Source organism: Zymoseptoria tritici, chromosome 2 (assembly GCF_000219625.1).
Source record: "Zymoseptoria tritici IPO323 chromosome 2, whole genome shotgun sequence".
Taxonomy (NCBI): Eukaryota; Fungi; Ascomycota; class Dothideomycetes; order Mycosphaerellales; family Mycosphaerellaceae; genus Zymoseptoria; species Zymoseptoria tritici.
The window spans coordinates 2,558,272-2,580,859 of NC_018217.1; the positions used below are offsets into that span (position 1 = coordinate 2,558,272).

Here is a 22,588-nt window from a genome sequence, read left to right on the forward strand (position 1 = left end):
AGAGCATCTCGTTGACTGGTCTCGGTCATCCGAGTGTCCAAGAAAGTGACAATCTCATCAGATTGAGGCTGGCGTTCCTTCAGCTTAGAGATCCTGGCTTGCTGATGCAGTGCCTTCGTCAAGTTCTCGATCTGGGACTCCAGCTCCGTGATGCGATTTCTCTGAAGCCGGCGAACGGCTGGCGCACAATTGATCCCGAGGCGTATGCAACGACCGCATCCTTCTTGAGTCCGGTCGCATTTGATCTGGCAGATGTCAGACTCCGATGGACTCGTTCGTGCAATCTGCTGTATTCACCTTGAGGACGTGGCATGGCTCGCAAGCGCGACGTCGGAAAGGCGCCGCTGACATTCTCCTAAAGTTGGATGCATGACACGCGGCGGTTTTTGGCCGCTGATATGAGTGAGATCCTCGGGAGCACAAAGTGAAGCTGCGCCACGATCCGCCAAGTTCTTTGCCATGCCCGTTGCCTTGGATTCTGCTCCGGTTAGATTGATCACTTCCCTTTCGAGCAAGCAATCCTCCGGTTATGCATACCAACCCTAATGGAAGGAAGCTTGGCACTTTGAGATCCTGACGTCCTCTGGGGAAAAATCGCCGGCGAATGGGTCGACTATGCTCCTCGTCAGTCCACATGAGCAGAGTCCAAAGAGTATAACTTATGTAGTAACCAGACCCATTATCAAGTACCAATCCATAAGCCACTCTTACCTCCAGTCTACCTCGCTCAAAATACATCAACATGCTCAGAACATTCATCCTCTCAGCCTTGGCGAGCCTAGCCTTCGCACAGGGGGACCTGGTTGCACTGCTTCAATCGCAACCAGACCTGAGCACCCTGCTCGACTTTGTTCAGCTCGTACCAGGCCTTGCCAACACTCTCTCGCAAGCGACGAACATCACGATCATCGCACCTACGAATCAGGCGTTCGACAACGTGCCAACCGAAGTTCCAGAGGGACAGGCCATTGTGAACCGCAACGTCTCCAGCATCGAAGGGCTTCTCGTGAACCATGTCTTCGCCGGTTACTATCCATCATCTCTGCTTTCGGAAGTCCCGACCTTTGCTCAGACCTTGCTCAATACCTCTTACCGCAACGAGTTCCAGCCTTTCACAGAGACGCCAAGCGGCCAATACAATGGTCTCGTGTTGAACGGCGAGAATGTCAACATTCTCTCCGGAGAGCTGACGGTATCGAATGTGATCCAGGGAGTGAGTAGAGCTGCGATCCTAGACCGGAAAAATGCTGATTGAGGAACAGGATATCATGCTGGGCGAAGGGATCGTGATCCATGTCGTCGATACCGCAATGTCATTCGCGCCTCCGCTGCAGCTATTCACAGCGCGCGCTGATCTGCTTGCCTACAATGGCGCTCTCGAAGCGGCAGATCTCGGCCTTGACGTTGGTCTCGAAGAAGATGGTGGTCCGGTGAACACTTTCACGGACATCACATTTCTCGTGCCGAACGACTTGGCATTCCAGGCCATAGGATCTGTCGTTGACAGCGTGGACCAGGCAACTCTCGCCCAGGTTCTCGAGTACCACATCATCCCGGATAACATCGTCTTCTCGCCGTCCATTACCAATGCCTCGGTGGCATCGCTGCAGGGCAATGATCTGGTGTTTTCAGTACTCCCAAACGGCGAGATCTTCGTCAACGGCGCCAAAGTCCTGTTTGCCAATGTCATTCTATCGAACGGCGTGGCGCACATTATCGACTCGTGAGTACATGAATTGAGTCAAACAGGATGTCTGTCGAAGAGCTGACAAGTGTGATCGCAGGGTGTTGAATCCAGCATCTGCTCCATTCGACCGTGCTTCGCTAGACGCGGCTGCACCGGCCTCCGATCGAATCGCTTTTCCCGGAGCCACACCGAGTGACGACTTGCCTATCACACGCTCATTGTCCTTTGCGTCGGAAGCAATCGCTCAGACTATCCCGACGCCGGAGATCTTGAAGACCTTGTCATTGGTAGCGGTGACGCCAACATCAGCGTCGACTGTGCCTACGCAGTCTGGGAGCGCGCCCATCGAGACATACACTGGAGGTGCAGGAGCGCGCCCTGGCATGATGGTAGCCGGCGTTGCCGCGATGGCGGGCGGAATCCTGGCCGCTGGGATGTAAACGCAGTGTGAAGAAGAGGGCAGGCGTCTCGATGGCTTCCATCTTTTCCTGTTCGTGGATGTCATGCCCCGAGGTGGACATCTAGAGAGTGGCGTATATAGAGATTCAAAATGATCATTCCTTCCCTTGATTGGATCGCGATGAGTTCCTCATGCAGTTCATTGTTGACCAGGTGGTCTTCGAGTTGTAAACAACGCAATTGAACAGATTCTTTGCGATTCCGCTAACGCTGTGACTAAGCAAAGATCCCTCCAGGGCTGCGACCACGTCTCTCGGTCCAGAACGCCTGCTTCTTGAAAACACTGCAAATACCTCCGACGACCACCTTGCCAGAGACACGATGCTGATGCTCGCTGTCCATCGGAAACGACTTGTCCATTGCACTCCGTGCTCACCTGCTACCCGTGGCCCACGCACTCCTTCGAACATGGAAGCTTCCGACGAGACCGTCAACACCATGTGAGCACTTCGTCGTTGTCCGGCATCCACTGGCCGCTCCATCGGATTGAAGAAATCAGCGAAGCGATATTCGGAAGCGTGGCGAGACTGCGCGTTTTCTTTCGCGAGTCGAGCTGACTTTGTGAGGGCCGCTGTTGATAAGCGTGAACATGCATGGCTTGCATGAGCGTTGCATATATGCCAGCGAAGCCAAGCCCCGCATGCTTCCTCCGCGTCGCTACGCCAGACTCCAGCCTGTCGGTCGCTTTCCAGGTCGTGATTTACGGCAGCGAAGCATTGTTGCTACCGATCGAATGGACTTCAACGACCACTGTCGTGGCAGATCGAGCGGTTCGGAGAGCAGTGCAGATCAATGCGATCAATCGCCGACATGTTGCGGCAGTGGTGCTTATGTACCCTTCTCCTGTCGTCAGGCACGAGATCATTTGACTCACCCTCGCCTCGCCAGGGTGCCCTCAGAGGTCACGGGCGTTGCCTCGTAAGCTCGCGATGGCGATGTTCGTACCGGGCGTAAAAAGGCCTTGTCTTCGAAGCTCCTCACCGGTGGAATTTGGCGAAGCTCCGCCCGCTTTGCTTGGTAACGCCGGCTGGCCAGCGCAGGCACCTCGTGTAGGTGATGTTTCGCAGCTTTCCAGGAGAACCAGCCGGTATGCTGCTACGCGTATGGTCTCCAAGACCAACATGAGCCAAAACGCCATGTCAAGGGAATCATTCTCGACTCGGATACCACTGGCGCTCTCGCCGCAGCTATGCGGGCGCCGCCCATGTTGATGCTGTTGCCTTCGCGGTTCGCGGCTCGCATGTCGCCAGTAGGATGCTTCAGGTAGAACAAGGCACTTCCATCAGCTCCGCCGCCAAGCGCGAGACAGAGCCAACGGATACTAGGCTATCTTCGCGATTTCCCTGTTAGCTGGTCCATTGTCTTCCACACCTTGGGCACGCGACTTGTCCTCAATAGGCAGAGCAACGCTAAGAAGCTGCTGCATCGAGGCTTTGTGGTCACATTCGAACCGTCCGCGCTTGCGCTTCAATGCATCGGGGCGGCCTCTATGATTACCATTGCGCAGCGGTTGCCTTGCTCTGGAGGTACCATGAACCACAGATCCCATACATCTATACCGCATACCCCACTCGCCCAAGTAGTCATCCTCCTTCTCTCCGTCAACTCGGTCGTTGACCCTCCTCATCTAACACGCAGTAGATATACCAGCGACTTCCTGCATCGCGTCTGCACGTCCTCTGTTCCAACTGTTCGCTCGCCTCTATTGATCCTCACAACACAGAACGGCACCATGGGCTACCCGTGGGAAGATCAGCAGCCATACCCGGACAACGAAATCGTCAAGGTCATCGATGAGTCAGGACACAAGAAGAAGAAAGACAAACTCAAGAAGGATGCTCCGCTCGAGGTCACCCGCGAGGGTTACATACTAGAGCCAATTGATACATCGAACCTTGCCAAGGGACGATTGGACTGGTCTCGCGTCAGTAGACAGCAGATGAAGTTCAGCAATGCCAAACTTTCCGAGATCAGCCGCAAGGCCTTCGCGGTACAACAGATGGGCCCAATGAGTGTATTCGCAACGCTCACGACTGATCAACGTCGAGTTATCACCAGACTTATCGAGGGAGTACAACTCAATGAGAAGGAGAAGGATGCCGAGTGGGACCTGGAGTGTGTTCGGAGATATACCAAAAAGCTTCACAAGAACAGCTTCTTCCAACCGAGTCCCGTCGCCGCATGCGTCAGACTTATGGTGATCTTGAAGAGACAAGACAAGCACGCTGGCAAGGATGGCAGAATTCCCGTCAGACCAAGCACATTCCAGCCCGACGAGATCATCGACCTGTCGGTGCCATCGAACACGAAAGTTCAAAGAAAAGTGAAGGAGGATACGCTTGATCCGTTCGCAGAATTCGGACTCGGTGCGGGAATAACCCAGCATGAGCTTCCTGGCCAGGACAGTGGGCCGTTTCCCGGTGTACCACAGGGCGCCATCGCAGTTAGTGACTGGCCACAACCACCACCGCCACCGCAAATTCCTATTGCGTATCCCAACAATCCCTTCAATGCGGCCTACGATCCTCCGCGAATGGAACAGCGCCTCGAAGCTCCGTTCGACCCTCGTGCTTACACGCCTGCACCGATTCGCCGCGATAATCGTTCAGCATCTCGGTCCCGCTCACGTCGTCGCAGAGATGAAGCCCGCGAGCGTGAAGACCGTGACCGTGACCGCGAACTGGACCGGCTTCGTCGCGAGAAGGATGATCTCTTCGACCGCATGGGGAGGTATAACATCCGCGACTCCAGCCCACGTTCATCTGAAGATTCCTACCGCCAATATTGGAGCTCAGCTTCCGGAGGTTCCATCACGCCGCCATCATCGCCTTCCATGAGCGACTACGCCAGCCGTCGCAAGCTGTACCGGCACAATGGGCCGTCAAGGAGATACCGTGACGAAGACACGCTCGTGGAGCCTTATCGCAACGACGACAGGAGGCGAGGACGGGAGCGAGAGGAGAGGAGTCCAGCAGGCATTCTTCGGATTCCTGCATCGTCATCACATCGTCAAGGAAGGGCGCTTCTCCACCAAGACGATTACCCGAGCAATCCTTTTGCGGCACAGAACCGTCGCGCGCTTCCGGAAGTACCAGGCGAGGGTTTTTACCCTGCGGAGTTCAATAATCGTAGGAGACGATCGCGCATGCGTGAGGTCGAGCCGGTATATAGGGGCGATCAGCGCGACGCCGGCAGGAGAGCTCGAGCTTGGATTTGATCTGCTGGCTGTATGAGGTTCAAATGTGATATGATCTTCAAGAGGTCAAAATGCTCGATAGCTCGAGAACAGGGTTTGTGTGGAGGAGTGTCGTTTCACCTGTCTGAATAGTGTATGATCACGGATCACGAGTCTCGAGTCAATGAATAGTTCATCCGTCTTCCACTGTCCATCTCACACTCAATGCCTTCACCATGGGTTGCAAAGAAAAATACCTTCCGTGCAATGCACTTCTATCCTGACAGCTGAGACCACCGACCAACCGAATGACGCAGCCGGGAATTCCCGACTTGAGCCCAGCCATCTCTAGACGAAGCTCTTCGCTGCTTCAATCTTTCCCCACGACAATTGACGAAACATACCGAGCCATTGACCGCGACCAACATGCCGATATTACGCGCGAGCTCTCTGCGGAGCTTCCAGACTGCTTTGCGATCCACCACTACCCGGGCAACAGCACGAGCGGCCGCTCCAGCCCGAACGCAGCTGGTTGCGAAACGCTTCAACAGCAGCGGCGGCAGCGGTGGTCATGGGCACGGAGAGCCTTCCTCTGACCTCCCATGGTGAGCGCAAGCGATGCTGGAAATATCCTGATCCTCGATCAGCGTCACTGACATTGGGCAGGCTCTTGACCGCTTTGGTGGTTACTCCACCAGCGGCATGGTACCTCTGGCCGGAAGAGTCGCACGACTCTGGACACCACGGAGACCACGATGGTCACGGCGACGATCACGCTGAAAAGGCCGATGAGGGAGAGGAAGAGGCTCCTGCTGAGGAGGAGAAGTCAGAGGAGAAGGGCGACGAGAGTGAGAAGTCAGAGGAGAACTCCGAGGACAAGGAGGAGAAGTCTGAAGAGAAGTCTGAGGAGAAGGAGGAGAAGTCTGAGGAGAAGGAAGAAAAGTCCGAAGACAAGAAGGAGGACAAGTCCTCCGACGACAAGTCCTCCGACGACAAGTCCTCCGACGACAAGTCCTCCGACGACAAGTCCTCCGACGACAAGTCCTCCGACGACAAGTCCTCCGACGACAAGTCCGATGAGAAGTCCGACGAGAAGAAAGATCAAAAGGACAAGATTGCCGAGAAGGACGAAGTCAAGACAGCTGAGAAGAAGCAGGGTGATGGTATGCGATCTCTCTGGCTGATGCGGGCATCATTCAAACGGCCGAAATGCTAACGTGTGCGCATCAGATTCGACCACTTCCGACAAGGCGATGAAGCTCGGCGAAGGAGCTATTGCAGCTGTACGTCTTCAACGATCGCAACGTGCGATACAAATTCGCTGAACTTGCTAACTCTTCGATCACAGACCTCGGCGAGCAAGCCTAAGGGCAAGTCGCAGGGCGACATCACCGTCAAGCAAGGCGGTATGTCAAACACGGATACGAAGCACTCTACAAAGATTGGAGCTGGATCCGAGAAATCGACAAAGGGCGATGGCAATCCGGAAACTGCGAAGTCGAAAGGCACCGTCGATCCCAACGCGCCCGTGAAATAAGTGAAGGGGTGCGGTCCTGTGGAAGCGCAGTGCAGGGAGCTGGTTGCTTTGGGTCAAGGGTGAGCGTTGAGGGCCTGCTGGTGTGTCAGCGCATCGTCTCTGTACATACTACGATACATGTAAATCTAGCAAAAGCGAGCTGCGATGCTTGAGATCGGAGGCCCCTTACCTTATACAAGAATAATGAGGAGCACACGTTCCGGCGTAGACTTCAGAACGTTGGCAAAGCAAGGGTCAGGTTCGATCAAACGGCGTTGAGCAAACATCTTGACGTCCTCCCTCGCTCATTCATCACCCTTTCGAGTTCATCAGACTTCTGCGCAGAACGTATTGAAGCTCAGATTTGCGCGTCCGTTCCAGAATACGACATGCTGCGCTCGAGCCACCGCGAACGAGCTTGAATACCGGAAACGTCTTCGACCATGGCGGATGAAGAGAGCCCCCTGATTCAGGCCCTGCCGCCGGTCTCTGATTATCTCACTTACCTGACCATCGTGGAGTACAACCTGAAGACCGAGAATTTGCCAATCCTCCACAAAGTCTTGCAAGACGAAACGCTCACGACTAATATTGGTTGGGATCTCGTACACCTTCTTGTGCCTCATCTACCGGAATCAGAAACATGCCTCCAGGACATCGCCCGTTTGGGCAACCCTCGCGAAGTGATACTCAAAGTCACAGAGAGCTTGCGCCTGATTGAGTATGATGATGCAGCACAGAGCAGTGGAGACGAAGAGGATGCCGAGTCCGACGCCACTGCGGGAGGCATTCAAGCCGATGAGTCTACATATCCGCTCAAGACTGCACCGACAGAAAGTTCGAACAAAGCTCCAGGAACTACACAGGCTGTAGAGATCCCACCTTCACTGCCACTTTCCATCAGCCAATTTGTGGCGCTGCTATCGATGCTGGAGATCCTTCATCGCAGAATCAAGACCAAGTACCCGAGCAGATTTCTTAGTACGACTCTGCAAGCGATACTTGCAAGCTTCTCAAATACCTCCACGCACCGCGAGGAGATGGTGGAGGCGACTGTCAAGACTGTACGAGCCATGAGTGGTGTGCAAAGGCCTGCACTACCCTCCAGGAAAAGCAGCGGCATGCTTGGCGGTAGCTTGAAGCCCATAGACGACTCTGCCGCTGACCCAGAAGGCTCAAACGAGAGTTCGAGCGCTGATGAGAAAGACATGCAAATGAGGTTGTTCCAGTCCTTCATCACGCATATTCTCGAAGAGTACATGCTCAACTTCACCTCCTATGGCAACGTACCCGGCATGGCCTGGTGTAGCCGCATAATGGAAAAGCTGCATCCCGAGCGCAGTATCGAGTCATTTGCGGATCGTTTTGCGAACGAGGAAGGTCTGCAAAGGCGGATCGATGCGATCGGGCAGCTCGTGACTTTGTCGCAGGATCTCAACATTTCCAACGAAGATCTTCTGAAAGCCGCAATTGTCGTGGAAAAGATGCCAGAAACTTTGGGAGATGAAGATGAGCCGCCCAATTCAGCGAGTGACATTCCACTGTCCATGCTAGGGTCGCTACTGCTGTACTCCGCTCGCAACGTCTCAACAATTTTGTACGACAGATCTCCCTCCTCCGGTCCGCCATTGGAGATTTTCAGCACCCACCAAGAGATCCTTAAGCACTGTCTTTCATCTGCAGACAATGGGACCGGTCATCTTGGAACTGAACCAGAAGCTCTGATCGATTCAGTACTTGCACTCGGGCTGGTATGTCTAGAGCAGAATGCTGTCGGTGAACCTGCGTCAGACGAGCGATTCAATGAGTACTTGCAAGTTACAGCTCTATTATCGTCTAACTGCCCAAACCCGAATTTGAGAGGCCATGCGCACTACCTCACCAGCACAGTCCTGCGATCTCAGCCGGATGACGATGTTCGCCTCTCGTTCATCCGAGACACTCTCGAGCACTGCCCTTTCGAGAATCTGAAAGTCTCCGCTGTTGGATGGGTCAAAGGCGAGACTGTGGAGGCAAACCCGCAGGGACACTCCCATGCCGCAAGTGACGGGTCGAAGTCCGTGTTTGCGAAACCTATTGCGCTGGACAGTCTCGCACCTTTTCTGTTCCCGTCTCTGCAAGCGGACTTGGTCACTGCTCCAGTACAAGACGCGTGGACAACGTTTCAGACGAATGTCTCGTTCTACCTCGCCAGTCTCAACTTCTTATATCTGCTACTGCAGGCGAAACATATCCATGAGCCACTGGCTATTGGGGACTTGTGGAACGATGCGGATATTGCAGGTAGTTTTCTGCAGCCGCTGAGAGACGCCAAGGCGAGATTTGTCGAGGAGATGGAGGGTGGGCAACTGGCGGCGGAGAAGAGCGACAGCGCTGTTGCGGAGTTGACGCTTCTGGAGGAAACAGTCACGAGAGTGACCAGCGCTGTGCGGAATTTGAGTCTCGGGTGAGGCCTTACGAAGAGATGCGAACGACAGGCATAGACGAAGCAGCATGGCTACAGTTCACGGCTGTTCAATTACAAGGTATACTTGAATAATGGACTCTTATCTCCCATCCGATCCAGCTCATCATCCGAGTACTTCGCACGAACCTCATCCTCTGTAAACTTCGCGTTCTTCTTGTTGATGCTCCACAGCCCGTACTCCATCACCAGGCATGCAATGATACCCGCCGAGGCGAACCCCATCGAGGCGCCGAAGCCTGTCTGATACTTGGGCGCTTCACCCTGAATGAATATGAAGCTGCCGGTGATGCCGCCCATGTTTCCTATGCAGGTCATGTACCTGTTGCATGTCAGCCAGCGCCAGCCAACGAGCCCATAGCCATCAGGACAAACTGCGACCGAGCGTCGCTCGAGAGACAGTCTTCTCCAGGGCTTGCTATCCCTCATTGACTCACCCAATACCCATGGCTCTCTTCGTGGGACCTGCGAGATTGCCCAAATTCCAAGCCTGAACGCCGGCGCCGATAGGAGAAAGTCTCCATTGTCAGTCAAGGACACCTTTGCAGCGTTGGTAGAAGCAAGACTCACCCGAAACAAGCTAAGCACACTGCGAAATAGCAGAGCGGAATGTTTCCTTTGATGTTCTCCGCTTTCGAGGCGAGAACGGCATATGCTACCGCAACCGCAGCCTGCGGTCCGACGATGAAGGGCATGCGCCATCTAAACCTGTCTGACAGCACCGCGAAGCCGTACGCAGATATCGCACCCACGGTATAGGCTGGAATGGTGAGCAGTTGTGCATTGGCGGAAGTGTATCCCATGTTCTTCATGATTTGAGGCCTGACAAGTGGTCAGTCAACCTGAGATTACATTCAATAAGGCATTGTACTTACATGGTGAACTCGAGGCCATAATTCGGCGTAACATTTGACCAGAATGCGAGGATGAGGCAGTAGATCTTCCAGTCGAGCAACACGCTCTTAAAAACGCGAAAGTCAAACTTCTTGCCGTTGTCCTCAGTCTGTCGAGCCTGGCGAGCGACCTGCCGGACTTCGAGGTAGCGAATTTCCTCAGGATCGAGCCAGCGTTGGGAGAGAGCAGGGGTATCGATGAGTAGCGGGAAACAGGCGAGACCAGCGACAACGGATGCGATGCCTTCAAGGATGAAGATCCATCGCCAGCCCTCGTATCCACCGACACCGTCCATTCTGACAATGCCGTATGCGAGGAGCCCAGAGAGCGCTCCCGCAAATGCACTTGCGGTGAAGAATACAGCGATGCGGGTTTGGCTTTCATGCGGGAGGTACCACCTTGAGATGATGAGAATGGCCCCTGGGAAGAAGCCGGCTCTGGGCGGGTGTAAGTAACGACATAGATTCCGTAGGACGCAGGCATCGACTTACTCGAAGAGACCCAGCAGCACTCTCGTGATGCATAGCCCACTGAAGCCTTGGACAAAGCCGGTGCAAGTCATGACGAGGCCCCAGATGGAAACTATGATTCCCATGAATGTCGAAGGCCGTTTGAATCGATTGAGGATGATGTTGCTAGGGATTTCCGCCAACGTGTATGGAACGAAGAAGACTGCCAGAGCGATGTTGTACTGGTGTCCCGTCATGTTCAAGCTGTTCTCAAGTCCTTCGATTTTTGCATTGCCTGAATAGTATTTAGACGACTGTCGTTCGCGCAGCTCGAAGTTCTGGACATACCGATGTTGGCTCGGTCGATGAATGATCTGAGACTCGTTAGCTGTGGACAGACGTTGACATGGGAGTATGGTTACATCAAATAGGGCACAAGAAGCATTGGGACAAGTCTCCACTGAAACGCTGTGAGTTCAATGCCCAATTCAAGAAGAGGCAAGTATTCTTACATCGACCTACGGGTGCATTGAAGTCAGCGTTGTCCTCGTGATAGAAGGTCGATGAGACCAACCTTGCGAAGGATCTTCTTCCTCTTCTCATCGGGAAAGGAGGCCAGGAATTCGGCATCCTCTGGGCTCAGGATGCCACTGTAGGTGTTGAGGTTCTCCTCGTGGGCAACGGTGGTCTTCTCGAGGTCATCGTGTGACCGTACAGGCGAAGGGGAGAGTGATCGCGCCATGTTGCAAGAATAGGATCAGAAATTCTGGTCCGACAACGTAAAGAGGAAAATCGTTGAGACGACGATGGGAGACATTGTGGCATATTAATAGCGATCTGCTCTAAATCCTTCGAACAGCACCAATATGGAAGCGAGAGCAGGAGTGAATGAGAGGAGCACCACAAGACACCTCGTATGGCTCCGAGACGAGCAAATACCTACATCACGGGATCACGAGTCCGGTGAACTCGATGAACTGACGCAACGGCATATCTCTTCTTCATCGGACGACTCTCGGCGCATGCGAACCCGTCTATACCCATCAGGTGGAGCAGTGCATGCGGGGACTGAAGTCTGGGGACCCCATCTTTTCCCGCACGTGGACTATTGCATTCTCCGCCATGAACGCATGTGGAGTTACCGTACGAGTTTCCGTAAGAATCCGCGGTTTCCGGCCCCAAGTGGAGATCGTGGTTCTTTATCCGAAAATCCTCAGCTGTTTTCCGTAGCGGATTCTAGATTTCCGAAGCTAGAGAACCGGATGGAAAGGCCCGTGGAAAGAGAAGCTGGTAATGACGGGCGAGGGATTGATGTTCGAAGATGAATGTGACCACGAAGGACCGAGTACAAAGGAGGCGGTCCTTCGCTGTTGTTGAATCAGTATCAAACATCGAACCCTTTCACTCACATCAACGACCACCATACTCCGATCTTCCTCAGCGAACCAATCCAACACAATCAAAGCACAGACATCAACATAGCCATGGATCTTCGAGGACTCACACCCGCTCCCGTGACCCCCTTCACCGAGTCAGGCGAGGTCGACTACGACGCCATTCAGCGTCTCGGTTCATGGCTCGGCAGCATTGCCGGAGTCAAGGGTCTAGTCGTTCTCGGCCACGCCGGTGAGGGAACATTCCTCACACAAGACGAGCAACTCGCCGTCATCCGCGCCTTCGTTAAGTCCGTTGATGACCGCATCCCAATAATTGCCGGGATCACAGGCGAAGGTACCGAAGTTGCAGCTCTTGAGGCCAAGCGCGCCAAAGAAGCTGGAGCCAAAGCCGGGCTGTTGTATCCTTCCCACGGTTGGCTACGGTTCGGCTACCAGCCCGGTGCGCCGCAGGATCGATACAAGCGGGTTTTTGAGGTCAGCCAATTGCCTTTGATCCTGTTCCAGTACCCGGACAACACCCACGCCACCTACAACCTTCAGACCATGCTCGACATCTCCGCACAACCCGGTGTATTCGCCATGAAGAACGGTGTCAGGAACATGCGTCGTTGGGACACTGAAATCCCAGTCATCCGCAAAGAGCGCCCTGGTCTTCAGATCTTGACTTGCCACGACGAATACCTCCTTCACACGGCGTTCGATGTTGATGGCTTCCTCGTCGGGTACGGCAACATTGCACCAGAGCCGCTGATCGAAATGATTGCGGCGGGCAAGGCTCAGGACTACAAGCGAGCACGCGAGATCCACGACCAGCTTTTGCCGTTGACCAAGAGTGTGTACCACCGCGGATCGCACATGGAGGGCACAGTAGCGCTCAAGCACGCATTGGTCGCAAGAGGAATTCTTACACATACCACCGTGCGCAGCCCACTACTCCCGCTTCAGGAGGGGGCGGATAAGGAGGTCCACGCCGCTGTCCAATCGGCGAATCTGTTCAAGATTGGCGCGGGTGGATTGAACTAAGATCAAGAATCAGCATCTGTTATGGGAACGGAGTTAGAACCATGGCGGCTGCGTCAAAGATAGATTATTGTATGCTCACGACTGTACCTCGTTGTCTTTTCCCCTAGTATTCACTTTCAGACGTCCGGTGCCCAGTCCTCGTCGGAGAGGTTGTAGTCAAAGGGACCAAATGCCTGCACAGCTTGTCAGCTGAGGATAGCATGTCAGTGCTCGGGAGTTTGTTACCGAAGAATCGAGATCAAGCCAGTCCGTTGCTCGCCAATTGTCCAACATGTTGCAGCTGTAGAGCTCATCCGAGCCCACATTTAACATGTCATTGGGCAACAACCCAGACTCGTTGTGCATGGTATCTTGCGTAGAGATCGGCCCGTTTTGACCCGCTCGCTGGCCAGGAACATGATCGAGATGAGCCTTCCGCTGCCTGGCCTCGGTCCGCAACTCCTCCAGAATTATACTGTACTTTCTGCCGGGAGAGTTCGTCACCGTGGCCTCCGACAGGTATTTCTGACACTGTTCAGCCAAATTAGACAGCTCATCTTGGTCCACCATGCTGGCTGTATCGGCAGGTCGGAACTGCTGTATTTCCCATACGTAGACCACGGAGAGTGCGCAAAACGTTACGTAGTGAGTCCACCAGAAGGCATGGAATAGAGCACTGTCATTCGCAATGCCGTCCACGACCTTCAAAACGTCTCGCGCGGCCAGAACGCATCGATCGACGCTGTCGTGTAGGCCAGACGAATGAGTCGTTTCTCGACTGTTCAGATCAGGTTTGAGCAATGAGGGTCGGTTCAGATGCATTACTGCATGTCCATAGGCTATCCTGAGAGCGATTGACTGCCTTCGGAAACTCCTGATCAAGCTCGAGGGCTTCACCGCACTGAGGAAGGGCGGCAAGCTCGCATGCCAGGTTTCCAGATCGCGATGCAATCGTGCGACTGACCTTAGCCGTTCCATCTCAGAGACCGGTTTGGTGGAGTACAGTTCTCGCGAGATTCGTCCAACTAGTCGGGCGAGCTTCGCATTGCAGACAAACGCATCGATATGACAATCCTCGGAACTGTCACTTCGAGGCCCATCAGCAGTCATATCTTCGTCGTTGACACGCTCCGGATAGTCAAGCACGATGTCTTCGTCGTGGAAGTGTGGCGGACGTCCAAGAAGAACTCCAAGGTGTTTGTCGAGGATGTAAGCTGTCCAGAAAGTCCGCTTGCCGCACTCGACTTGAATGTAGTCGCCACGAGATCCTCCTACACGCCACTTCTTGCCCAATCTGTGCATGCCGAGTGCTGCTATAATCTGCAGGCAGTTTCCAAAGATGTACCACGCACGATTCATTCGGCATGTCATGAAAAGATAGAATACTTGCACCAGACGAGCCTGTACGGACTCAAGTGAAGGCATCCCTAATTCAGCATCTGTCAAGGCGACAGCCTCTTTCATCAGGCCATCACTTTGGAGCAAAGCGTCCTCATTGGTGGCATTCCCCCTATACTTCTGGTGATGGAATGTGGCGACAGCGAAAACGCCGAGCATGATTGCAGTCTTGGTCCGTCCAAGATTGGTGTGGAGCGGTCTTTGTCTTTGTGTGTTGTCTTCCATTGTACGAAGCCATTCGTCTACAGCGGGTCGATGGAGGATGCGGTAAGTGGCGACGCAAACATCGAAGTAAAGATCAAGGAGCTCAACGGCAAAATCGTGGCTCGGAAGCTGAAATTGCGAAGCGTCGCCCAACAGTGGCTGGTCGCCCGCCACCATCGTCGGTTGCTGTTCCGCATCCTGTGTAACCGAGTCAGCGTTTGGACGCTGGCGGTTGTTCTGCGAAAAACGGCGCTGGGCCCGACGGAGAAACGAAAGGCCAGACGTAGGATCGACAAATTGACCATGCATAACAGCTGGTTCCAGCTCTGGAGAACTCCTGGACAATACTTCAGGGACGGCATCCGCATTAATAACATTCGCTGCTGGTGCAGAACCGACGCTGCCGTAATCGCGAGTGCCGTAACTCTGTCCATCGTGAATGGCATTCGGTGAAAACGACAATGGTGGAGTAGGTGGTCGGCCTCTGAGATACAATGAATCGTATGAGCATCTTGCTCTTCTGGACCCGCAGTTATTGCATGGCTTCGTACCAGAACACTTGATCTTCTTGGTCTTGCACTGGTCACAAGCTCTCGACACCTTGCGAATCTTCCTGCCGTCGGTGTGGTCCATCCTAGATTCCGGTCCTCAATAGATCATGTTACTTTGCACGGTGCAACCGAGCAGACAGCGCAAGGGTTGGACATGGCAGCAGTTTCAGAGGTACCCTCGTGACGGATGATAGTTCCAAGGTACTTTGTTGTTGTCGAGTCCTGTCACTCCTGTGTTGGTGATGTCAAGATGGAACTGTGTACTTCGAAGAGCAGGACGGCGCGAGATTGCCGAAATTCGCCGAGCTTGCCATCCAAATCCAGAATCGAGAATCCGGATGACCTGACTGCCAACTCAACAATGTCATCCCGTGCTTCGTTCTCCCGACTCAGGAACAGCTGTCCATCGATACTTGTCACATGGGGAAAGGGTTCAGTCGCAGAGTCCTTCGGTCCCGCTGACCCGACAGGCAACATGTAGGTACGATTGCTGGTACCTTTCAGGGTCATGCCATTCATGGTTCAGCCATCGCGCCGCGGCATTTATGGCTTCCGACTTTTCTTCTTCCTTGGTAAGAGCTACCGAATGCACAGCCAACGTGACAACGGACTCGAGCCAGGCTGGATCAAGGATCTTTCAGGACATTCACAAGTCGTCAAAAAATCATGGAGGCCTCTCTCCTTGGACTCCCAGGAGAAATAAAAAATCGCATTTACGAGCTTGTCCTCACGGAGGGCGACGACAACACACGAGAAGCCGTCGAACTTGAGCAAAGCTGGTTCGACAGTGCATTCGGTCTTATACACGTCAACCGTGAATGCATATATCCACCCGAGCCTCTCGCAATCACTGGCCTGCCACTCGTGTCCAAGACGATACGACGGGAATCGCTACGACTGTACTACTCCTTGAACAAGTTTTACTTCCAGACTGAATACTTAAAGAGCAAGCATAAAGATCGAATAGTCAGGCGTCTGGAGGAATGGGCAGATCACGTTGGCCGTGAGCAGGCCAGGGACATTCGCGATGTTACCATCAGTCTTGCCTCCTTGAAAGGTCAGAGCGGACCCGCAAGCATCGACTGGGACCATATGCGGCAGATGCGATCGCTCTTCCATCCCCATGGATGCGTGAGGATTCGGTTCTGCTTGGACGGCAATGGTACAGCTCTGTTCGTCCTTGGGTCACGAGCATCAATGCTGCAAGAGCTCAATCGACTGGCTGAGCTCTGGTGCTGGACTTGGCAACGAATGCGCCGCTATGATGAGCAGGAGGCTCGCCGAGTCGCGCAGTGGTACAGGCAGGATGTAGCAAAGTTGTTCATGGGCATGCCAGAAACAATCTAGAAAAATTCTTAATTGAACAGGCTTTCAGCCGAAAGAGCTCTCCTTCGCGTGCGGAATCTCAGTTAGCACGGATCAGAGCAATGCCTTATCGTATTCAAAATCAAACAAAAGAATGACAGCTCTCCCCGCTCCGCCGTCATGAAGGTGCAAGACCTGGATATGACGATGGCAAAGCTCCATTCACTTTCTTATCGTGCTATCGGCGCGCGGCGCTATCTGCACCCAACGAGAAGCTGCCAAGACCAGTCTATAGCGGAGAAGCTTCACTTCACTTCGACTCCTTCAAACATCCTAGCCACGCATTGACGGACCTTGAATGCAACGATCCGCTCTCGCCAAGAAGATCTCCTTCTTTTGAAGTTATGCAGTCTCCGCGGATGTATGGCGGGCGGTCTGCGTGCAAGCTCCGTCGGAGCCCCTCTCTTTACATGCGGGCAGCTATAAGTACCGTGTAATGCCTGCTCGAGGACCATTGGCCGTCTATCTTATTGCTCAACCTTGCCAGGCAGCCTCATAGCCTTATTCTCTATACCACCTCGATCGAATTCCTTGACTACTTGACCTAGAGAACGCAGACATGGCTCTTCCAACAGGAACCTCAAGCGGCTTCCCAGTCGCAGCTCTGACAGTGAGTCTGAATTCAGTCACCAACAAACGAGAGCCAGCTGTACTAACACACAGAATCACAGGCTGACCTCGCTCCCAAACTCCCCGCCCACAGCTCGATCCTCTTCGCCCAAAAGAAAGCCAAGAACCTCTCCTTCGAGACGATCGGAAAAGAGCTCGGACGTGAGGAAGTAGCAGTCGCAGCCCTCTTCTACGGTCAATCCAACGCAACAGACGAGGATGTTACGAAGCTCTGCCAGATTCTCGATATCCCAGAAGATGCACTACGGGCCACAGAGATCACCTCTCTTCCCGACCGTGGTCGCTCGATGGAGATGCCTCCCAGGGAGCCGTTGATGTATCGGTTGTATGAGATTGTGCAGAACTACGGATACGCGTACAAGGCTGTTTTGAACGAGAAGTTTGGCGACGGTATCATGAGTGCCATCTCGTTCTCGACGAAGGTGGAGAAGGAGACGGACGATAAGGGTGATTGGGTCAAGATCACTCTGCGTGGAAAGTGGTGAGTCGGGACATTCGAAGGACTGGCGATGATGAATGCTGACTTGTGCGATCCCAGGCTCCCGTATACTCGTTTCTAGCTTATTCCCCGTTGAGTCTGCCAATCTGTATTCGGCAGCTTGCGCAGGTATTGAGTGTTGGTGCCACACGGTTCTTTTTCCATTTGACATGGCCGAGTTGCCCGTTGTGTACCTTATTCGAACCATACTAGACTGTGCCTCACAATACGGATGTCACATTTGTTTAGAATGTAAGTGAACATAGTGGCGCGCTCGTAGGCCATTTATGTGCTGACGTCTAGCCAGAATCGAATGCCGATGTGCGTACGGATGCGGTAAAGAGGCGTACCTCGAGCAATCATCTGACCTGTCGTAATCCGCATGACCCTCAGCTCTTGGGAAGCTTGATCGAACATCCATGCTTCAGCTGTTGCGTTCTTTCTCTCTGCGCTCGGAGTAATGATGCACTGACAGCAGCTGATTGAATCGAGTGATTGGACCGCCTCGGCTCACAGCGCGAGCTCAAGCAACGCTCATATACGGCAGCTTCTCCACGGACCAAGTCCCCGCGAAGACACACTGTGGGCTGCTGTCACAGATCATCGAAGCCTCGCATCGATGTCGCCACAGGTAGGGTCACTCCGGTAACACCGAGTCTTGCAGACACGAACGACGTCGATTCTCCTAGTTTTCGAGCTCCTAGCCCTCTCCTCCCACCACCTGCCACACTGCACGGTCTCCGCGGATCAGTCTCGCCACCACCGAGCCCGGGACTCGCTCGCTTCACGCGGGTCACAATTTGCATCCAAGTCTCGCTCGCAAATTGGCCAGTCGCGGACGTGGCACTGTAAAAGCGCACTTTTCTGAAAGCCAACATATCAGAGGTAAGTCTCCTTCATCAGAATTACCTGGTAAGGAAGGTTGGCGTTGAGTTTGGCCTTTGTTGTTGTTGAGCATGTGGAAACCATCGACGGACCGCCGCTAAGCTCCTTCCTACTGCATATGCCTCTTTCCGCCCTCACGACTCTCACTTTCATCCTTTGTGTGTGGCACAGTTGAAGGTGCATTGGGGCAAACTTACTGAACGATTTCCAGCTGACACTCGCGACCCTTCTCACATGTGACAAACTTCGTGGAGGCAGCTGCGTCCTTCATCACACCGCGCACCTTCCACTGCACTCTCGAACATCATCCTACACCACGACCATCAGCCACCTTCACCACACGCTATTCGATACACATACTAAGACGCCGGTCTACAACACTCGCCATGTCTCAAGCAACAACCGACGTACCTAGTCGCAAGGCCGAGCGCATCGCTTTTCAGGACAAGCCGATTGCATGCACTGTGGAGTGGTGTCAACATCGGTTCGATACCTGGGAGGACATGCACTACCACAAGAAGCGGGAGCCTGACCACTTCTACTGTTCGAAATGCCGGCTGGATTGCGAGGACTGGGACAGTCAGCTGGCTCACAAAGTGGATAACATGGCTCCCTATCTCGAAGGGAGGAAGAAAGTGGACGACGACCTCAAGCACATGTGAGTTCAAGGCGCGAGAGCACTACAGCTCTGCCCCAGACAGATTGACTCTTGAATCATGCCCTCGGCCGATGCTGCATCTGTACCTCATGCCTGAACGACAGCTAACAACTGCTTAGAACCTGCGAATTCTGTGGCGAGGACTTCAAGAGCTTTGGTGGCAGAAAGAGGCATCGTACCCAGGTAAGCTGTCAGTTTCTGACCTCCGATGGCATCAATTAATCAGCACACCAGTCACATCCGGCGAACCAAGATATTCGCTGCCCGGGATGCCCGGCGACATTCATTAAAGCCACCTATTTCATCGATCATCTCGAGCGAAACCAATGCGCAAATATTCGAGCCCACGAGTTTCTCAATCGCATAAACCACAAGTACATTGTCAAACAATTACTTGAGGGAGCTCTGTCTTCATTGGAGTACGCGAACCACGGACACGAGCACAATCTGAATCCTGGCGCAATTACAGATGGCGAAGAGACCTTGGACCAAGACAATGGTGGCGTGTCTCTGCTTGATGATCAGAACGAAGCTCAACTGAGCGGATACAAGGCCATGGACCCAGAGTCATCTACCGGGTCGAGCACAAAGTCACCACAGCCCGCGCAAGAGTCCTGGCCACGCATGCCACAATCTCTTTCGACTGCAACAGCATCAATGAGATCGATGTCGATCAGCGAGAGAGCGCCTCCTATCGGCGCGAAGAAAGGCATCCTCAAGACGCCTCGAACTCCCCAACCCACCAATCCGCTCATCGACCGTACCGTCACTCCTGCAGAGTCCATCAGCCAGGGTGGGAGTGTAGTGTCGTCCGAAGCGACGACCGTGGCAGCAAGTGAGAAGCCTCGCCCGATGGCATGGAACAGCGGCAAGACAGCCAGCTCGCTGTTCCCAACGCCGAAAGAAAAGCAAATCGTCAACCCTGGCGACTGGGGCGGCTACCTTGTGGCCACTAAGAGTAGCAATGACGCAAACCAGGTCGAGCAGCCAAACATGTTCAGAACTCAGTTCTGGAACATCACCAGCAAAGAATACAACGTGCAACAATTCTGGAGCGAACTACTCAACGCCTACTTTTGCCCTTTTCCGAGCTGCGCAGATGGAACTGGCAAGTACTCAGCCGCAAGCGACATCGAAGCTCACATCAGACTTGCTCACACCATGACTTGCTATCGATGCCCTCTCTGCTTGAAGCGCTTCGACAGAGTAGCGAAGCTGGTGGGCCACGTCGAGACCAGCATGAAGTGCCGTGTCAAGTACAGTGATCACTTCGACTCGGTATGTGATGAGAGTGTCCATTTCAACATGGATGTCGAATTGCTAACAAGAAACCGCAGTTCCTCGACGAGATCACTGGAGGCTTCCTCAAATCGAAGAACGTCGGCGAGCCCAAGATCTATCGCCCGGAGACCGCTTTGGTCAAGCATGGCCAACAAGGTGGCGGTGTCATGGCGACGGTCTTCGAGGCCAAGCATCCCGATGTGAAGTGGTGAAGCTTTCAAGTTTGGGGAATTGGTGCGGTGTGAGCAAGGAAAATCTCTCGATCCGAGCGATCCTGTGTGCCGAAAAGTTCTGGTTTTTGAGAGACGTCCCACGTGGGCGTGAGTGCTTTGTGTCACTGCGGACAATTGCGATTGACATACCATGCTTGAGATTATAGCATCTCCAATGGGCTCAATCGAAGTGTACGCCAACCAAACTAAGCAGGCCTACCTCGTGCGGCGTATTTCACACGACAGCGTAGAGACACATTGCCGACAAGATCGTAATAGCAACGGTTCTGATGCACATGCCTCCAATCTTCCGCGCAACTTTCACCGTACAGGTATCGCTTGGTTAGCTTGGATGGTGCAGTTTGAGTGGAAGCACGGAGGTATATAGGGCCTTCCATTCGGCTCAATGAATTCGCAAGTGAATTGTTATCCCACCACTTTGTGTGCTGGTGACGTGCCTCGGTAGAAATTGAGCCGCGAAAACACGTCTTCCCCAGCTCAAACTTTACGATCCGCGTTTTATCTTCTTTTCCACATCTTCCTCCCACTTTCAACCTACACCATGGCGCGCGACAAGAAGCGTCAGAAGATCGCTCGCGATATCACGGCCGCCCACGCACCCTCACAGAAAATCGACCGCGAAACCACCGCCGCCTACGCCGCCTCCCAGCCACTCTTTGACGCTCTTCGCAATGGAGCTGCAAACGTCGACGCCCAGCGCGACAATCTCGCAAAAGCCCGTGATTTAGTGCAGCAAGTGCACGTCAAAATTGCTACGGAAGATGTGCCGAGCCACGAGCAGTACATGGAGAACATCGTCGAGGCATGGCAGTCGGCCACGACGATATTCTGCCAGGTTTTCTCCGAGTTGACAAGCATTACCGCTGCGGAGCCGAGCGAGGGAAGAGAAGCGGGAAAGGCGCACGGGCAATTCATGAGCATGCTTGACACCGCGCAGACGGCCAGGGACGTTGCGATTGCGTATGCACCAGGAAGCGCAAACAGCGAAGGTGCGGGAAAGGCTGCAACGGTGGAGAGTGATGATGAGAGTGAGGAAGAGGAGGTCGTGAGTTCTCCAACGAAGGCCAAGCCGGACACCAAGACTTCCACGACCGCTCTGCCCAAGGGCAAGGCGAAGAGGACGTTCGAGCAGCTCAACACCGATGCGCTTCCGCCCACACCAGCCACGGATGGCAACAAGTTGTCGCGATCGGACCGTAGACAATCTTGGAAGAAGGCCGAACTAGCAAAAAAGAACACGAAGGAACCACAACCGGAGGACAACACCGACGGGCAAGCGGCTCACAAGCCTGCGCCGGAAGTGACAAGCAACCCACAGCCCGCAGTCAAGTTCGAGGATTTCTCCCATCTGGTTGAAGCACGCATCAAGAGCAAGTTACAGCCCGCAGTCGAGTTCGAGGATGTCTCCCACTTGGTGGAAGCACGCATCAAGGCCAAAGCAGAGAAGGCTGCTGAGAAGAAGAAGAGCAAGCTGAAGACGGAAAAGAAGCGGAAGAGGGAGAGCGGCGACTCGTTTGCTGCAATGGCAGAGGAGAAGGTCCATGAGCCCATCAAGACGGAGCTTACTGTGGAGAAGCCGAAGAGAAAGAAGTCGAAGAAAGTGGCTCCCGAAGTTGATGACATACTCAAGAGTGCCGATGCCGACAAGGTGAAGCACAAGGAGAAGACTGCGGACAGGAAGGCGGATGTCAAGCATGAGAAACACGCGGCGCCCAAGGACAAGCCCGAGAAGCGCAAGACAGACGTCGAGCAGGTGGAGGAAGGCGAGAAGCCGGCGGGCAAGAAGCGCAAGAAGAACAAGGGTTAGCAATAACGAGCGATGACTTCACGGATGAGACATGAGTAGAAGAGAGAACGAATGA

At 53.8% G+C, this 22,588-nt stretch overlaps 9 protein-coding genes across 9 annotated transcripts; 8 read left to right on the top strand and 1 right to left on the bottom strand.

Moving 5' to 3' along the window:
- Positions 1–760: 760 nt before the first annotated feature.
- MYCGRDRAFT_14838 (beta-Ig-H3/fasciclin cell adhesion) lies at positions 761–2,019 on the top strand (the record flags this gene model as incomplete). The annotated part of the gene is made up of 3 exons (XM_003855017.1): positions 761–1,213; positions 1,263–1,723; positions 1,785–2,019. Coding segments are annotated over 3 exons (1,149 nt in total), but the record flags the coding sequence as incomplete, so codon positions are not given.
- A 1,859-nt stretch (positions 2,020–3,878) lies between these two features.
- Positions 3,879–5,363, top strand: MYCGRDRAFT_90967 (uncharacterized protein; the record flags this gene model as incomplete). Its single annotated transcript, XM_003855018.1, has 1 exon — positions 3,879–5,363. One exon carries the CDS (start codon positions 3,879–3,881, stop codon positions 5,361–5,363), a length of 1,485 nt encoding a protein of 494 aa, XP_003855066.1.
- Positions 5,364–5,747: 384 nt separating this feature from the next.
- MYCGRDRAFT_90968 (uncharacterized protein) lies at positions 5,748–6,858 on the top strand (the record flags this gene model as incomplete). The annotated part of the gene is made up of 4 exons (XM_003855019.1): positions 5,748–5,926; positions 5,988–6,484; positions 6,552–6,604; positions 6,670–6,858. 4 exons carry the CDS (start codon positions 5,748–5,750, stop codon positions 6,856–6,858), a joined length of 918 nt encoding a protein of 305 aa, XP_003855067.1.
- A 314-nt stretch (positions 6,859–7,172) lies between these two features.
- Positions 7,173–9,287, top strand: MYCGRDRAFT_68741 (uncharacterized protein; the record flags this gene model as incomplete). The annotated part of the gene is made up of 1 exon (XM_003855020.1): positions 7,173–9,287. The coding sequence occupies one exon, from the start codon at positions 7,281–7,283 to the stop codon at positions 9,285–9,287; it is 2,007 nt and encodes a 668-aa protein (XP_003855068.1).
- Positions 9,288–9,355: 68 nt separating this feature from the next.
- Positions 9,356–13,879, bottom strand: MYCGRDRAFT_84756 (uncharacterized protein; the record flags this gene model as incomplete). Its single annotated transcript, XM_003855370.1, has 8 exons — positions 9,356–9,623; positions 9,739–9,819; positions 9,872–10,123; positions 10,177–10,632; positions 10,687–10,939; positions 10,993–11,032; positions 11,219–11,294; positions 13,869–13,879. 8 exons carry the CDS (start codon positions 13,877–13,879, stop codon positions 9,356–9,358), a joined length of 1,437 nt encoding a protein of 478 aa, XP_003855418.1.
- MYCGRDRAFT_84757 (uncharacterized protein) lies at positions 12,129–13,064 on the top strand (the record flags this gene model as incomplete). Its single annotated transcript, XM_003855021.1, has 1 exon — positions 12,129–13,064. The coding sequence occupies one exon, from the start codon at positions 12,129–12,131 to the stop codon at positions 13,062–13,064; it is 936 nt and encodes a 311-aa protein (XP_003855069.1).
- Positions 13,880–15,862: 1,983 nt separating the features above from the next.
- Positions 15,863–16,543, top strand: MYCGRDRAFT_90973 (uncharacterized protein; the record flags this gene model as incomplete). Its single annotated transcript, XM_003855022.1, has 1 exon — positions 15,863–16,543. The coding sequence occupies one exon, from the start codon at positions 15,863–15,865 to the stop codon at positions 16,541–16,543; it is 681 nt and encodes a 226-aa protein (XP_003855070.1).
- A 686-nt stretch (positions 16,544–17,229) lies between these two features.
- MYCGRDRAFT_36277 (uncharacterized protein) lies at positions 17,230–17,676 on the top strand (the record flags this gene model as incomplete). The annotated part of the gene is made up of 1 exon (XM_003855023.1): positions 17,230–17,676. A coding segment is annotated over one exon (447 nt), but the record flags the coding sequence as incomplete, so codon positions are not given.
- A 3,591-nt stretch (positions 17,677–21,267) lies between these two features.
- MYCGRDRAFT_108195 (uncharacterized protein) lies at positions 21,268–22,533 on the top strand (the record flags this gene model as incomplete). The annotated part of the gene is made up of 1 exon (XM_003855024.1): positions 21,268–22,533. One exon carries the CDS (start codon positions 21,268–21,270, stop codon positions 22,531–22,533), a length of 1,266 nt encoding a protein of 421 aa, XP_003855072.1.
- Between the last annotated feature and the right edge of the window lie 55 nt (positions 22,534–22,588).